The following is a 16,670-nucleotide window of genomic DNA, read 5'->3' as shown; positions in this document are numbered from 1 at the left end:
GGCATGCCGTTATAACTCACATTAGCTACCTCCTTTGACCTTTCTCTCTCTCTTTTTTTTTTTTTAAAGATTTTATTTATTTATTTGACAGAGATCACAAGTAGGCACAGAGGCAGGCAGAGAGAGAGAGAGAGAGAGAGAGAGAGGAGGAAGTGGGCTCCCCACTGAGCAGAGAGCCCGAAGCGGGGCTCGATCCCAGGACCCTGAGGTCATGACCTGAGCTGAAAGCAGAGGTTTTAACCCACTGAGCCACCTAGGTGCCCCTGACCTTTTTCCCTCTTTGAGTCAGTTTTTCCTCTGGTTCCCACAGCCCTTTGCATACATTTCTCTCACTTCTGTGACTTTATTCATTACCCAGGTGTTAAGAATAAATGGGGAAGGTGGTAAAAGTCCAATCAGCAGAAGGTGGTAAAAGTCCAGTCTGAACTGCTGAGGCTCCCACACACATCCCGGGGTCCTTCCACAATTGGACTCTAACGTGGTTTGATTAGGGCCTTCAGGTTCTTTTGTTAAAGGGCCCAGGAGCAGACAGCTAAATCCCCTTTCTCTGGTATAGCATTGGGCGGGGCGCTGTGTGAGGGGAATGCTTGTAGATGAAGCTCCTGCAGGGTCCTGACCTACAACTGAGTGTGCTTTCTGCCCCATGCTCACAAACACCCTCCAAGGAAGGACTGTGTGCAGTGTGCTCTGAGTGGGTCCTCCTAGCTAAGAGTAAGAAAGCCATGGTTCTGAGGTCTCCAGAATGGCTCCTGTGGTCAAAGAATGACAACCACCCTTCTGTTTTCTCCATTCCCTAATGTATGTGCTTTATAACTTCTAAGTGAATGCAACATAAGTATCCATATAGGGAGTGTCCTTAACGCCTAACACCAAGAGTTGGGTCAGGGTTTCTTAGGAGTCACAAGAAAAAAGAATCTTCTTCCAATTGAATTGTTGAATTTTAGGAGTCATAGTGAGATAAGTAACATTGGAGACTTATGGTTAGTTCTTTAAAACAATGTAGCTCAGATGAACCCCCACCCAAACAATATGTGAGACATCCCTATTTACAAAATGAATTACGGGGTGGAAAGTGAGATAGTGATTTATAAATAAAATCTATCATAGTAAAGCTTTCTTTAGTGAAATCTACCAGTGGATTTAAAATATTCTATCAAAATCTAAAGTACGCATAATTCTAACACAATTCCACGTGCTAAGTGACCTAAGTACAAGGGTATTCCTAACAGCTTTTTTGTAATGGCAAGCTGTTATCCTTCCACTGAATAGTGATTAAATTATTGGCATGACAATGTTATACAGCCTTTAAGAGAATGGAGGAGTTGTGATATGAAAAGATCTCCAAGATACATTGAATGTAAAATCAAGGTGAGGAAGTATGAAGAATATGTCATTCCTCTATGGGAAAAATACAGAGTTATATTTGTAAATACATGGAGCAGTTCTGAAAAGAAATGCAAACACTGGTTATGCTCTTCATCTGCAAAGACAAACACGTGGCTGGGAGGAAGGGAGAGGGTGATTTTTTTTTCACTCTCAAGTATGGGTATTACCCACTCAAAATTTTTATTACATAGCCCCTCCTAATTAAAAAAAGTTTTTATATCAATTTTGATACACCAATGTTGAAAAATGATTTTTGTCAAGTCCATTTCTATAATATCCCAACCTAAATTATTTTTCTCTCAATGAAAGGCTTAGGTTTTATTACCATTTAACTGTAATACTGGGCAAGTCAACCACCTACATGGACTCAGGCTCTTCATTTGAAAGTTGACGGGCTTAAGAGTACAGATGACTTCCAAAATTCCTTCTGGTCTCAGAAGATGTGGTTATAGGCTTTGATTATGCAATATTTGGGAAAAGCAATAAACTGGTAAAGAGAAGGAATGTGTGTTAGCGAGTTTTGTTGATGCCGCAGAAGTAAAGTTCTACAAATGTTTGTATACACTTTGTAAATTTCACTTCTACTCCATTCATCTTTGAAATACCAAGGAACAACAAGAGAGGCATAGTCAACTGAAGAAATTTATTTTTTTTCTAGGTACATAGATGACATAATTATAGACAAGTTTTGATACATAGGAAAACCCTTCTGTCCACCTTTCTCTTTGCTAAATGAATCGTCACAATTTTTACAATTTTTAAAACAATACACAGCTTTCCTGGGCTGAAGCAATCGCAAGGACATATTGGGACTGATATATTACAGCTACTTACAATGTTTAAGAACAGCAATGGAGAAAAATAAGTTATTTAAATATTGATTTCATATACAGAAAGTGCAATGTTGTTAGTTGTTATATAACTTGCTTGACAGTTTGTTTTCTCTATCAATTTAAAATCAAGATAACTCGGACTCGGACTACTATATTTTGTGAAAATAATACAGTACACACATGCAGCATTGACTTGAACTGATTTCTTTTGCTGCAGTTATGAAAGCAAATTTTGCTATGTCAGGAACTGGTTTGCCATAGACTAGTAACTTCCAAATTCACCCACACAAGGGATCAGAACAGAGAATAGGGCTGCTACGGAAGGCCATGAAAATCTATCTGCTTCTTGGTTATCTGGGAATGTAAATAGTGGTTGGGGCTGGCTGCAATTCTTCTAGACAGCTTTAAAAATTACACACAATGGATGTGTAGCTACCTGAGCCAAACTGCCTTTCTAGGTTTCTTTTGTGCTTTCCAAAGACTACACTTTTCACCCTTCCTCAACGTTCTGTACCAAGTGCAACTGATTAAAACAGGATATTGCTGATGCCTCACACCTGTCTTCTGACAGGTGGCCCCTAAACCACCTTCATTAAAAATCACACACACACATTCAGGATTTTCTAGGATCAAATTAAACGTTTAAAGCAAAAGAAGTCCAAACAAATACTAACAATTAAAAAAAAGGTTCTTTTTAAAATTTTTTAAAGCACAATAAAGTAAAAACCTCATCAGACCCCCTGATCTTAGGAAGATCTTCCCACTGAAAATCATTCATGGTCCCTGAATTTGATTTTTCTATGCAATGGCAATGACTTCCAAAGAAGAGTGACAAAAATATGGTTTGGCATTCTCAAAAAACTCCTCTAGGATGTTCCCTTTTCTGGTGCCACTTTTACTGACATGAAAATCTTACACTGCAAATGAACTAACTGGGAAATTTCACAGATTTCTCCTTTATGATCAACTTCGGGACTTGGGCGCAGTCAGCTTAAACGATGAGTAGGATCACAGAATGTTGGGCCAAGGCACTGGGCAGCTGGGTGAGGAGCGCATGTCCTCGCACCCACGTCCGTCCCAGCAAGAGAGATGCATCTCTGGCATGGGCACAGGTAGCCCTGCAACCCAGTCACGTTCCGCGGGGGGCTGTGCGCACAACCCGAGGTGGTAAAATGGGCTGTTCTTAAGATTTCAGTAGAAAATTGGCAGCTTGAGCTTTTTAGTCTGCATTTCCACAACTTCTTCACATGGCATCTTCTAGAAGGTGAATATTATTGAAGAGACCTATATTTTTTAAATGTGTACCAAAGCATGAAAAAATTTATCACCTGAGAACATCTCCTTTTCCTCAGAAACATGGATCCAAGTACAGAGAGCAAATGCTGAAGACGGCTTTGTAAATGAAATCACTCTCCCCCCCCCAGGGAAATCGTTTTAATGAGCAGATGAAATGTTTAAGAGCTTTTGATCAAGGCTTTGTGTTCAAAGTGTTTCTATTGTAAATGATCACATTCAGTGCTTAAAATAGTTCTCATGATTAAGAATGTAAAGGAAATTCATTTAGTAAGCAACAGAAACCTTAATTTAGTTGCCTGAATTTCTATGTGCTAGAAAAATCAGACACCATACTAAAAAAAAGATGGAAAACGCTACAATCAGTTGGAAAACAATTGAAAATATGCAAATACTTAATACGTAGCTAACGTGGTTTATCTGGCTCCAAAATGAACTTTTATCCGAATTAAAAGAATATTCTCAATAAGGAAAATGGTATCTGAGTTATGGAAATTAGAAAAAAAAATTTTTTAAATGGCTTACAAACTGCTTCCCTTTTTAAAAACATCTTTCTGAAATAGTCAACCTTCCAGTGACTTTGCAAAGCTGATCTGTTAGCCGATTTGGGGATGGACGTGGTCAGGAGTCCAAGTCAATACTGCAGCACGATGACCAACATGGTAAACAAAACTAAACTGATTAAAGTGAAGGTAGTTGCTATACACACACGCACGCTCACCCACACGTGCACACACACTCACGTACACACCCCATCTCTGAATTTCAGATAGCTTTTTACTGGATTTGTAGTTAGTGTAAAAACTGAAAGCCAACATGAACTTTGTGCCTGATAAACACCCTACAAAATAAGCCGTGTTAGAGTGAGGCAATTAGAAAAGCCCATTTTTGTTTTTTGCTGAAAACCTCTCACATATGTTAGATGGCAGTCTAAGCTGAAGATTGGAAACTATGGTTACAGGGTAGTTAACACTAGGATAACTGCTTCAAAGCTTATATTAAGGCAAATAAAAGCTGATTGCTAGAAAGCAATTATTAAAATGTCTCTTGTTTACTTAAAGGAGAACAGGATTTTTTTTTTTTTCCTAGTGCAGCCAGATTTTCTTACTTTTGAACAAACAGGCATGGTCAATAGTGTACAGTGAACTCCCGAGTCTGTTACTTTGGCCTAGCTAAAGCCTGTCTGGCCCTCAGGTATCCTGCAGGGCAACAGACAGAAGGGCAAGGGCGTTCTCAGAAACGAAACAGGCTGCCCCTCCCTCTGCTCCCAGCCTTCCCAGCACACCAAGATAGACTGGAGGCACAGCATGTGTGGCAAGTTGGCTTCCTGGTCCTTTTGTGTTCTGAAAATAAAAATAAGTGCTTGTCTTTTCTTTGGGGGTCAAAGAGAACCACACCAGTTTCCTCAAGGGGGCTTTTCTGGAGAAGAGAGGGTCATCAGTCCTGTGCCAAGGTTTCATGCTCTGTGTGGCCATACACTAGGTCTTTCTTCTGGATCTGGTCTGCATGTCCCGAGGAGGAGGAATTGCATTAGCATAAGCACAGTGAAAGGGTGGCTCTGGTCCAGGGAGCTCCATTATGGGCCTGGCTACATGGCCTCGGGGCCTGGTGGCAGTTTGAAGAGTCTGGCTGCAGACACGAGCTTGCTTATGTGTCTCTCCTCTGTGATGCCGGCCTCCTGAAGGCAAATGTGGGACAGAGAAGGCACTTGGCCCAGTGTGCTGAACCCGGCTTCGGTGAGGGCGCTGGTGTACATGGGCAGACCGATGGAAACCAGCCAATCTGACACAGACGAAACACATCCGGGAGAGAGGGGCTTTCTACAGATTTCTGTGAGTCCACCACTTGGGATCTGGATAAAGAAAGAAAGCAATTTTATAAAGACTTGACATAGGCCGCTGGAGGGCTCCTTCTATAACTAAAAGGAGCACGACTCAAATACTACACTGCCAGACTACTGGAAAGCGCTCGTGCCATGAGATGTCCGAGACCAAGAGTAGCCTCGAGAATTCTTTCTCAGCTTCTCAAAGGGAAGACATATCTTCAAGGAAGTTTTTCAGGTTCTAGAAAGTACTTGGAATTAACTCTAATCCTAATTATGTGTCCAAGTCTCCAAACTGTAAGCATTTCTATACCTGTTATTTTGTCTCCTTCAAGGAAATCCCTAGGTAATTCAAGAGGCAGGCCTGTGCGGTGTGTGGCAGACAAGATAGTCCATGGGCAGAGTTTTTACAAAACAGATTTTCTACTGTACTTTGAATCTACATTAACCAGAAAATTAAATATTTCATCCATGTAGTTATAAAGAAATTAAAATACAGTGATACCAAGTGTTGACTAGGGGAGGGAAATGGACATTTACACACTACTTCCGAGAAGACCAGGTGCTTCTCTTTCAGGAAGGTAGTATACTATCAATTGTGCAAGTCCTTGAGATCTTGTATAAGCTTGTGTAAGCAAAACCCCTTAAAGCACTATATATATACTCAGAAATTAACCTTGGGAGTCTATACAAAGATTATATATTAACAAGGGCGTTCTTTACTAAATTTTTTGAAATAAGTTGGGGAAAAATTTAAGTGTTTCAACAATATAGGTAGGATTGGTTAAAAGAGGGCACATTTACTAGAGCATTTTGACATACTGATAAAAGCATGTTCAGGAACAGATTCATGATCTGATCACTGAAAATGGGTTTCAGACCTGTTCATTTACCATTATATGTGCAGAAAAAATGACTAGACAGATTTTTAAGAACTTTTTCATACTGCTAGGATTATAGAACATTTTCATTTTTCCTTCTTTCCCAAACTGAATTTCTAAAACTTTGCAGGCTGAATATGTATTCCTTTCCCTCCAGGTGTCTCCTTTTGATAGTGGCCATGCTCCCAGGGCTACTTCATGTTTGCCAGCATTCTCGTCAGCGCTCTACTAAATGGGCTTCAAAAGCCGAGCTGGGGGCACCACAGGCGCCAGCCGCTCACCGCCATGCGGTGCTGCTTCCGCAGAAGCTTCACGCGGATCTGGTCCATGTGGGTGGCGACGTCCCTCTCGGGCTGATCTAAGTCCTCGGCGTATCTCTGCACCAGGGCTTCAGGGATCCCACAACGGCCATGCTGCAGAGGGGAACAGAAACATGGCATCAAGGGCTGCAGGGAATTTCTTCTTCCAAGAACAGCAAACACGAGGTAGGGGAAGACACCGGTAGCTACTGGAAAGTAGCACCAACAGTTTTATTTTATTTTATTTATTTATTTTTTTTAAAGATTTTATTTACTTATTTGACAGACAGAGATCACAAGTAGACAGAGAGGCAGGCAGAGAGAGAGAGAAGCAGGCTCCCCGCTGAGCAGAGAGCCCGATGCGGGACTCAATCCCAGGACCCTGAGATCATGACCTGAGCCGAAGGCAGCGGCTTAACCCACTGAGCCACCCAGGCGCCCCAAGTTTTCATTTTAAATGAATGTATTTGTAGTCAGGATGGATGTTTTAGAGAGAATGGATTTACATTTTGATTTTCTGGTACCAATGAATTCTAGGGAAATATTTTGAAATGTAGGTAAAGCAGAAGCGGTACTGCAGACCCTCTCCCAGTCTGCAGGGGAGAAGGGCACACTCGCGCCCTACAGGTCATCTGCTGTTGGTGCTGCATCTCTCTTACCCTGTCAGGTCGTCGGCCAGTGCTTACTGTAGAGAACAGCTCTCACTACCTTCCATTCAGAGGGGTTGATTCACTAAAGATCAAGGAGGAGGAGCAAGGGGTGGAGGATCGTACTTTATGGGATTTGTGGTCAAAAGAGTTTTATAACCAGGACTCCCAGAAATGCGTTATTAAAGAATACACATTCTTAGGAGTAATGCACAGCTACATCTATTATCATTTGTCTTCAGAATCATTTTGGTATTGGTAGATCTACTCTCTCTCTCTCTCTTTTTTTTTTTTTTCAAATAAGCAGTGAGTTTTCATGATATGCGTTTTCTCGGTGTTTCTGGTACAGTGAGAGATCTCATAATCATTCCCCCATCACTCATACAGATAACTATACAATATAATTATGGCTGAAAAGGGTTCTGCAATTTTCAGAGTGTGTTCACATTTATTTGTTCCTAATAATACCTGCAGAAGGTAGTTGTGCAGCTTATTATTAATCCCATTTTACAAATAGGAAATGAAATGGGGATTTGTTAACATTTATAAACATACAGGTTCGTAAACATTGGAAACTACAAGTCTGTCCAGTAAGCCAGCCGTTTCTGGAACCAGCTCTCCCTGCAAAATACAGCTGCCAAAATGAAAAATAAGCAAAAGAAGAGAGAAAAAGAAAAGAAAGGATAAGTCCAAGACTCTGTGTTTCATCTGGACGTGGCTCCCATTCATGCTAGCACCTGCCTCCCCGCCACCGCCCCCCCGCCCCCCACCCCCAGCAGAGTGTCGGTGGGGGTGCCCTCACCACTAGGCCGGCTCTGTGAGGCCGCTGTACAGCTCTTCTCACCAGGCTGCCTGACTTAAAGAAGCAGAGGCCCTTATAGCCTTCAGTACCTTATCAGAGTATGGCTCCTCAGTGAGATCGATGCCTTCAGCTCGTAACTTGTTTTCCGTGAGCATTTCCAGATCGACTCCCCGAGCGCAGGAGATCTTCCTGGTCAGAGCTGGGCCCAGCTTCACGCCGTGCTCCTGGAGGCTTGTGCTCTCTGGGAGCTCGGAGAGCCAGGGCGGTGGTCTTGCGCTCGGGGGGCTGCCAGGCTCCTGTCCTGAGGGAGGCCTGGAAGCCTGAGGTGAGTGACAGTCACTGGGGCTGCCCTTTTTCGCAGGCAGGCTTGGGGCATCGGGGCCGGGGGGGCTCGGGTGGAGTCCGTTGGCCAGGCGCTCTCGGCTCTTCTTGGCAGGAACAGGCGGAGGCTGGGCCAGATGCTTGGCCTGTGCTCTTGTCTCGGGGCCCCTCTGCTCAGCAGCTAGGCCTTCTTTGGTGCCCGGGGGGTGATACGTTCCTTCAAAATCGAGTCCTTTCCTGTGACCCTCAAGAGGCATCCTTGTTAAACTGGGTTTGACTCCGGGATGTTGGGCATCGTAGGTTTTGGGCAGACACGGAGGAGGGGATGCGCCACAGGGCGAGGGTGCTGTGGAGCCTTCCAGTTTCCTAGTCGCTGGCTTCTGAGGTTCAGAACATCTCTTGCTTTGGGTCAGTAGCAGTGCATTGTCAACAGCAGGGTCTCGTTTGGGGCTTTGAACCTTTGCGATGGAGGGGGTTGTCTTTTGTGGCACTTGTGGTACAGTCTGAGGGCAGGGGTCTGTCACCTCGCCAGGCACATCCTTCTCAGCAGCAGGCTCTCCTTGAAGGTCATCCAGGGAGTGGGATCGAGGCCAAGCTTCCACAGCCTGAGGGCCCTCCAGGGTCTCGCAGCTCCGACAGATGGAAACAGGGAGGCTTCTTCGGTTTTTGTTCGGACCAGTCCCACACGGCTGGTCACAGCACTTGGAAGCTCGAGGGGTAAGGCTGCTGCCCAGCCTGCTCTCCTCCCCCTGCTTCAGTGCATCGGCTGACTTTGTTAAAGGCAGCGTTGGGTAGTGGCCCAGCTGATTCCTGTTGAATGACTTTAAGCTGGACTCCGTTGACGACTTGACAGAGAGAAGGCCAATCTTCCGACTCTTGCCTGTGAGACAAGGAAATATCTTACAGTCATTTAAAAAAAAACAAAAACACAAATCAGTCAGACTAATGTGTAAAGACATGCTGACGTAATTGATATCTTCAACTCCTGTGTCCCATTGCTGAATGATACTAAGGACAGAAAAATCACCATTTAGGACGTTGGGTGACAGAAGGTTATTATGGCCCCATCTTTATTTTTAGAAAGAATTCTCAGACTTATTAATGGACCCGTAGAGACTGAAATTAATTGTCATGAGGAAAAGAAATAGGCTATGTCAGGCAGTAAAATAAATCTAGACATTAGGCCTAGAAATAATAGAGTTTGATCATCTGTATGCAGTTTAGAAAGCATAGGAGAGGATTTCTTTCAGGGAGGCCAATTTCCTGAGGTCAGGCTGCGAAGGGCCGGTGGACTGGATTCTACCTGCGTCACCCTAACGTTTACTGGTGACCACAGAACTCTCAAAGTACACCTTTCTCTAAGCTCTCCCCTCTTACTCTGGCTTGTTGGTGTGTGTGAAGTCAGTGCATCCTAGAAACAAGTCAGCCCATCTTGGTATAAGTCAGTAAACAAGCTTCACTAAGTATTTTGCCTGAGATAATCTGTAAAATACTAATATGGTTCTAATTTCCAGGGGAGCAACAGCCCTGATTAAGATCAGTTATCAGGCTGATAACTGAACTGATTAACCAGACATCATCTACTGATTTGATGGTTGTTAAGTTGAAGTCAACTGCTAGTATTGCTTGATAAGCTTTACGGAGAATTTGCTTTGTGTGGTCAGGCCCTGTGCTAAATGCTTAGTTTTCATCAGTGCTTTTAACACAGACACTCCATAATTAACTGTCCTTTGCTATATTTTGGTTAATCCCATGTTTGATGTCTGCTTTGACGATGGGTTGAAATGCCTGAGAATATCCCAGATGATCCTACTATTCCAGGCCAATAGAAAAAGACACAAATTTTAAACCCACATCAGGTTTGGAAGATACAAAGAAAAGGCATACTGTAATCTCTGAAAGAAAGGCTTTCTTCCTGGTCTATTATTTCAGTAAACATTTCTAATGAAATATTTTAATTTAGAAATTTTGACATCTCCCCATTAAGCAATCTCAGCCTTTCAATAAAAAAGCAGTGAGGAGACATTGGATGGTAGATGGACTGGATTAGGAAGGAGTAGATATGGTGCCCACTCTGGGAACCTGGAGATGGATACTTTTAGGTAAATGAAAGACCTTCTCTCATAAAACCTCTGTGTGCTACACAACCGAGGGAGAAGGAACAAGGAGAAAAGGCCAGGGCACCGTGACATTACTAATGGATTGGCCATTATCAGCAGAGAAAATCAGATACCTTCCAGGATTCCCGTTTTCTACCAAACTCGAATTCCACACTGATAATACTAAATGTATGATGTCAGGCATAACTCCAGACACTAAGATGGATAAAAACAAGAGCCGCCTCAACCAGACTTATAAATAGCCCCATCCTTTTAAATCAACACATGAAGTATTCTGTACTTGGCAAAGCAGATGCATGGTCAGATGGCCTCAGTCCTCCTTATGTGTGATAATGTGAGGCCTAAGACCCCGTCTGCCTGTGTTAGCAACATGCTAAGCGCTATAGATAATTATTTCATTAGTTACATGGAGAATGTCAGGTCATTGTTACTCCTAAGGATACTGACCACGGTCCCATTTTTTTTAGTCATCACAGGTGAAATGGAAAAGAGAAATTACTTCTTCATGAAGCATATCCTGCTAAACGTAAAGTGTAAAAATCAGTTAAAATAGAAAATTCTTAAAACCGTTTTAGTATACATTTTAGATATATGGCTTTCCTTCTCTTTGGCTATTAATAGAAGCTGAGTGTATAGACTGCACTTCCACATCTACTTGTCCTGCAAAGATCCTTGGGTTCACCTGCAGGTCAAGTACAGTTTGCCAGCTTCTGTCATTCCTCAGCAGGTACTCCTTGATTCTTTCGAAGAAGCATTAAGTCTGCCTGCCAGTGTTATCTGTGAAATCCTTACCAATCCAAAAACAGTTTGGGGAATGAAATTCCTGAAAATGTTTGGATGTGGAAAGGTTATTAACAGGAGAGGAAAAATCTTGGGGACTTACAGGAAGACTTTGACATTTACTAGAACTCAGAGGTCACTGTGCCCCAGTGCTCTAGTGGTGGGCTTTCTAGTGTTCACGCGTAGTCTCCACACTGTGTTGTGCTAGTTTCAGGTGTACAATACAATGATTCAACGATTCCGTACATTTCTCAGTGCTCACCAAGGGTACTCTTCATCCCCTTTATCTCTTTCACCCATCCCCCACCACCTCCCCTTTGTTCTCCGTATTTAATAGTCTCTCTCTGTTCGTTTTGTTTCTTAAATCCACATATGAGTGGAATCATATGGTATTTGTCTTTCTCTGACTGATTTATTTCACTTGGCATTATATCCTTTAGGTCCATTCATGTTGCTGCAAATGGCAAGATTTTATTCTTTTTCTATGGCTGAGCATATATACTGCATCTTCTTCATCCATCTATCAGTGGACATGGGTTGCTTCCATGTCTTGGCTACTGTAAATAATCCCACAATAAGCTAAAGAGTGCATATATCTTTTCAAATTAGTGTTTTCATTTTCTTTGGGTCAATACCCAGTGGTGAAATTACTGGATCATATGATAATTCTATTTTTACTGTTTTTTAAAAATATATTTATTTTAGAGAGAAAGAGCACATGAGTAGGGGGTGAGGCAGAGGGAGAGCAGCAGACTCCCCTCTGAGCATGGAACTGGACTTGGGCTCAGTCCCCCAACCCTGAGGATTATCACTTGAGCTGAAATCTAGAGCTGGATGCCTAACCAACTGGGCCACCCAGGCTCCCCCTACTCTTTTTTAAAATGTTTCACAGAATTCACCTGTGAAGCCATCTGGTTCTGGTTTCTTTGGTTGAGAGTTTGTTTTTTAAAATTTTTTTTTTTTTTTTTAAGAGACCGAGCACCTGTACATGCGCAAGTCAGGGAGGGAGGGGAAAAAGAGAATGTTAAGCAGGCTCCGTGCTGAGCATGGAGCCCCATGTGGGGCTGGATCTCAAAACCGTTGAGATCATGACCTGAGTGGAAATCAAGTGTCAGACGCTTAACCTACTGAGCTACCCTGGCACCCCTTGTTGAGCGTTGTTGTTGTTGTTTTAAATTACTGATTCAATGTCATTGCTAGTGGCATTATTGATGGTATAGTGGTGAGCAAAATTGCCTTCCAATTTCACTGCTTGTAAGTGATCTGTTCAAATTTTCTCTTTCTTCCTGATTCAATTTTGGAAGGTTTGTAGGAACTTACCCATTTCTTCTAGGTTGACCAATTTGTTGGCATGTAGTTTTTCATAATAGCCTTTGTTTTTCTGTGTGTCAGTTCTTTTGCCTTCATTTCTGATTTGGGTCCTCTCTTTTTGATGAGTCTAGCTAAAGATATTATCAATTTTCTTATCTTTTCAAAGAACCAGCTCCTGATTCCATCTGTTCCATTTTTTTAGTCTGTATTTCATTTATTTCTGCTCTGATCTTTGCTTCCTCTACTGGCTTTGGGCTTTCTTCTTTGTCTAGCTCCTTTAGGTATAAGGTTAGGTTGTTTGAGATTTTTTTCCTGTTTCCTGAGGTAGGCCTATATTGTATAAGCTCCTCTCTTAGAACAGCTTTTGCTGTATCACAAAGATTTTGGACCATTGTGTTTTCATTTTCATTAGTCTCCAGGTATTTGCTCATTTCCTCTTTGAGTTTTTGGTTGACCCATTTATTATTTATTAGTACATTATTTAGCCTTCATGTATTTGTGCTCTTTCCAGATTTCTAGTTTCTAGTTCCTAGTTTAATTTCTAGCTGTGGTTGGAAAAGATGTCTGATATCACTCAATCTTTTTGAATTTGCTGAGACTTGTTTCTTGGGCTAACATGTGATCTATTCTGGAGAATGTTCCATGTGCACTTGAATGTGTATTCTGTTTTGGGGTAGAATGTTCTGAATATATTTATTAGGTCCATCTGACCCATTGTGTCATTCAAAGCCATTGTTCCCTTGTTGATTTTCTGTCTGGATGATCTGTGCATCCAAGTAAGTAGGGTGTTCAAGTCCCCTACTATTATTGTATTACTCCCAATTTCTTCCTTTATGTCTGTTAATATTGTTTTATATATTCAGATGCTCCCATGTTGGGTGCATAAAGTTTTACAAATGTTATATCCTCTTACTGGATTTTTCCCTTTATCATTATGTAGTGTTCTTCTCTGTCTCTTGTTACATTATCCATTTTAAAGTCTATTTGTTCCAATATAAATACTGCCACACCAGCTTCCTTTTTACTTCCATTTGCATGGTAAATGTTTTTCTATCCTTTCACTTTCACTCTGTATGTGTCTAGGTCTGAAATAAGTCTCTTGTAGGTAGCATATAGATGGGTCTTGCTTTTTTATACATTCAGTCACCCCACCTTTTTATTGGAGCATTTAGTCCATTTACATTCAAAGTAATTACTGGGGTGCCTGGGTGGCTCAGTCAGTTAAGTGTCTGCCTTCAGCTCAGGTCATGATCTCAGGGTTAGGGGATCGAGCCCCATGTCGGGCTCCCTGAGCAGTGGGAGTCTGCTTCTCCCTTTGCCCCTAACCCACTTGTGCTTGTAAAGCTCTCTCTCTCTCTTTAATAAATAAAATCTTAAAAAAAAAATCCAAAAACTCAAGGTAATAATTAAGTATGTACTTATTGCCATTTTGTTACTTGTTTTACAGTTGTTTTAGTTCTTCTCTGTTCCTCTTTTCTCTTAATCTCTTCCCTTGTGGTTTGATAGCCTTCTCTGGTGATATGCTTGGATTCCTTTCCCTTTATTTTTACATGTCTATTACAGGTTTTTGATTTGTGGTTACCATTAGTTTGAAATACAACATCCCATGCACATAGCAGTCTATATTAAGTTGATAGTCACTTAAGCTTGAAATCATTCTAAAAGCACTAAATCTTTACTCCCTCAACCCCATGTTTTATGTGTATGATGTCACATTTTACATCTTATTTTGTGAATCACTTGACTGATTTTTATAGATACAATAGATTTTACTGCTTTTGTGCTTTAATCTCAGTACTGGTTTTATAAGTGATTGATCTACTACTTTTACATACTACTATGATCTGCTACTTTTTGTATTTACCTCTGAAATTTTTTCCTTTCATCATTTTCTTACTCCTGATTATGGTGTTTGCTTTCCACTCAAATAATTCCCTTTAGTGTTTCTTGTAAGGCTGGGTTAGTGGTGATGAACTCCTTGAACTTCCATTTGTATACTCTGAATAACAGCCTTGCTGGGTAGGGTATTTTTGGTTTTGTTGTTGTTGTTGTTGTTTTTCCTGTCAGCACTTTGAATATATCATGCCATTCCCTTCCAGCCCCTGCAATGGTTCTGCTGAAAAATCAGCTGATATAGCCTTATGGGGCTTTCCTTATATGTTAATTGTTGTCTCTTGCTGCTTTAAAAAGTCTCTTTGTTACTACTTTTTGCCAGTTATTACGTGTCTTGGTGTGGACTTCCTTGGACTGATTTTGTTGGGGGCTCTCTTTGCCTCCTGGATCTGGATGTCTGTTTCCTTCCCCAGATGAGGGAAGTTTTCAGCTATCATTTCTTAAAATCAGTTTTCTGCACCCTTTTCTCTCTCTTCTCCTGGGATCTCTATAATGTGAAGTTATTATGCTTGATTATGTCACTGAGTGTCCTAAACCTATTCTCATTTTTTTTTTTTTGATGATTCAGCCTAGTTGCTTTCCAGTCCTGTCTTCCAGCTCACTGATCCATTCTCTGCTTCCTCTACTCTACTACTGATTCCTTCTAGTGTATTATAATTGCACATAATTGTAGTTATTGAGTTAATCTCTGATTGGTTCTTTTTCCTATTTTCTATCTTTGTTGAAGGTCTGAGATTCTCCACTCTTCTCAAACCCAGTGAGTATCTTTATGACCATTATTTTGAATTCTTCATTGGGCATATTACCTATCTCTTTCATTTAGCTCTTTGGCTGTATTTATGTCCTATTCTTGTCCTGTTCTTTCATTTGGGACATATTCTTCTGTCTCCTTATTTTGTCTAACTCTGCATTTGTTTCTGCTTATTAGGGGAGTCAGTTATGTCTCTTTATGTAGCCTTACAAAGAAGAGGTTCTGTGGTACCCTCTTCACCTCAGCCAGGAGCTTCAGGGGGTCTTCTGTGCGGACTGCCTAAACCCTACTGTTGCGGCTGAGCCTCAACAGTTTGCCTTCAGTCCAGTCGGCTGCTGTGGGCTGCGTTTGGTCCCTATGCTAAGAGTCAGTTTGGGGTGGTCATGGGCTTTCACTTGGGTGGTGTTGGCAGTCAGACCAGATGCCTGCCCTCTGCCTGTTTGCAAGGGCTGCTGTCACACTCAGCTGTAGGGGGTTCTCTAGGTTTTGTCCTGAGAAGCTTCTATTGGTGGACAGGGCTGGCAATCTGGCCAGATGGCTGCCAGCGCTACAGATGCACCGATCCATAGGGCACTCACCCTGCACTGCTGGTTAGAAGGTTTGGCTGCTGGGACTGAGTGTACTGGGGGTGTGTGGTTATCTTCCCCTCTCTGTGGGGCGGGAGTCACTTTGGAGCAGCAAAAGTCCCTGCCAGGGCTGCTTCTAGGTTGGGTCCTGGTGAGATCCACTTTGGAAGGAGTCCTGCCAACTGAGATGGTCTGGATGGGGCAAGTCCACAGGAGAACGCAGGGGCTGTGTGTGTGGTGCTAGCAAGGTAGCTGGAGAGTGTTCACTGTTTCCTACAGGTGGTCCAGGTGGGGATGGAGGCAATGGTACCTGCCTGCTCTTTTGTTCTTGGAGAAATCTCCTAAAGAGCCCAGTCTCTCCAGCAGCCATTCTGAGATTAGTAAATAAATCTCCTGCACACATACCCTGGGTGCTTTTCAAACTGCTGCTTCTCTGCCATATCTCGGCGGGCTTGTTTGTTATGCTAACTCTTTAAGGGCAAGGACTATTTCCTATCCCCCTCAGCTCTCTTGAAGCTGAGCCACTGAATTTTAAAGTACCTGCAGTTCAGCCCAGCTGGTTGTTAAAAACCCACAAACCTGAAACCCACTGGTTTTCAAAGTCATCTTCCATTGCTGGTCCCCCTTGTCTAGTGTGCCTAGTGTGGCGTCTGTTCTCAGTTCTCCAGTGCATGGGGTGTCCCTCCTGTTTGTGGTTAGTCTCACCAGGAATTTAGTTCCTGGCCATGTCTCCACCCCGCCTACCTTTTTGCTATGTCCTTCTCTCAGCAGTGAACTGGAAAGTCTGTCTTGCCCATCTGTGGGGTGTTTTCTGGGTTGGATGCACTGATGAGGCTGTCACCTGGTTGTGTCTATGGGATAAGGTGAGCTTAGGATCCACCTACTCTGCCCTCTTCCCGGAAGTCCTCCAGGTGGGTTTTCAGTCCCATCTTAACTGAGGCTGCTGTAACACTAGAGTTTCGGGA

General features: G+C 42.4%; 1 protein-coding gene across 1 annotated transcript in view; it reads right to left on the bottom strand.

Annotated features, from left to right (window-relative positions):
- Positions 1-2,016: 2,016 nt before the first annotated feature.
- Positions 2,017-16,670, bottom strand: part of LOC111147785 (SAM and SH3 domain containing 1) — a 206,007-nt gene continuing 191,353 nt past the window's right edge. The window contains 3 exon segments of the mRNA XM_022504015.1: positions 2,017-5,364; positions 6,497-6,628; positions 8,053-9,164. Coding sequence (XP_022359723.1) covers positions 5,101-5,364; positions 6,497-6,628; positions 8,053-9,164 — 1,508 coding nt within the window. The 3' untranslated portion in view covers positions 2,017-5,100.

The sequence above is a fragment of the Enhydra lutris genome, unplaced genomic scaffold (assembly GCF_002288905.1).
Source record: "Enhydra lutris kenyoni isolate GAN:26980312 unplaced genomic scaffold, ASM228890v2 scaffoldscaffold17, whole genome shotgun sequence".
Lineage (NCBI taxonomy): Eukaryota > Metazoa > Chordata > Mammalia > Carnivora > Mustelidae > Enhydra > Enhydra lutris.
This window is presented reverse-complemented; position numbering and strand designations above follow the sequence as displayed.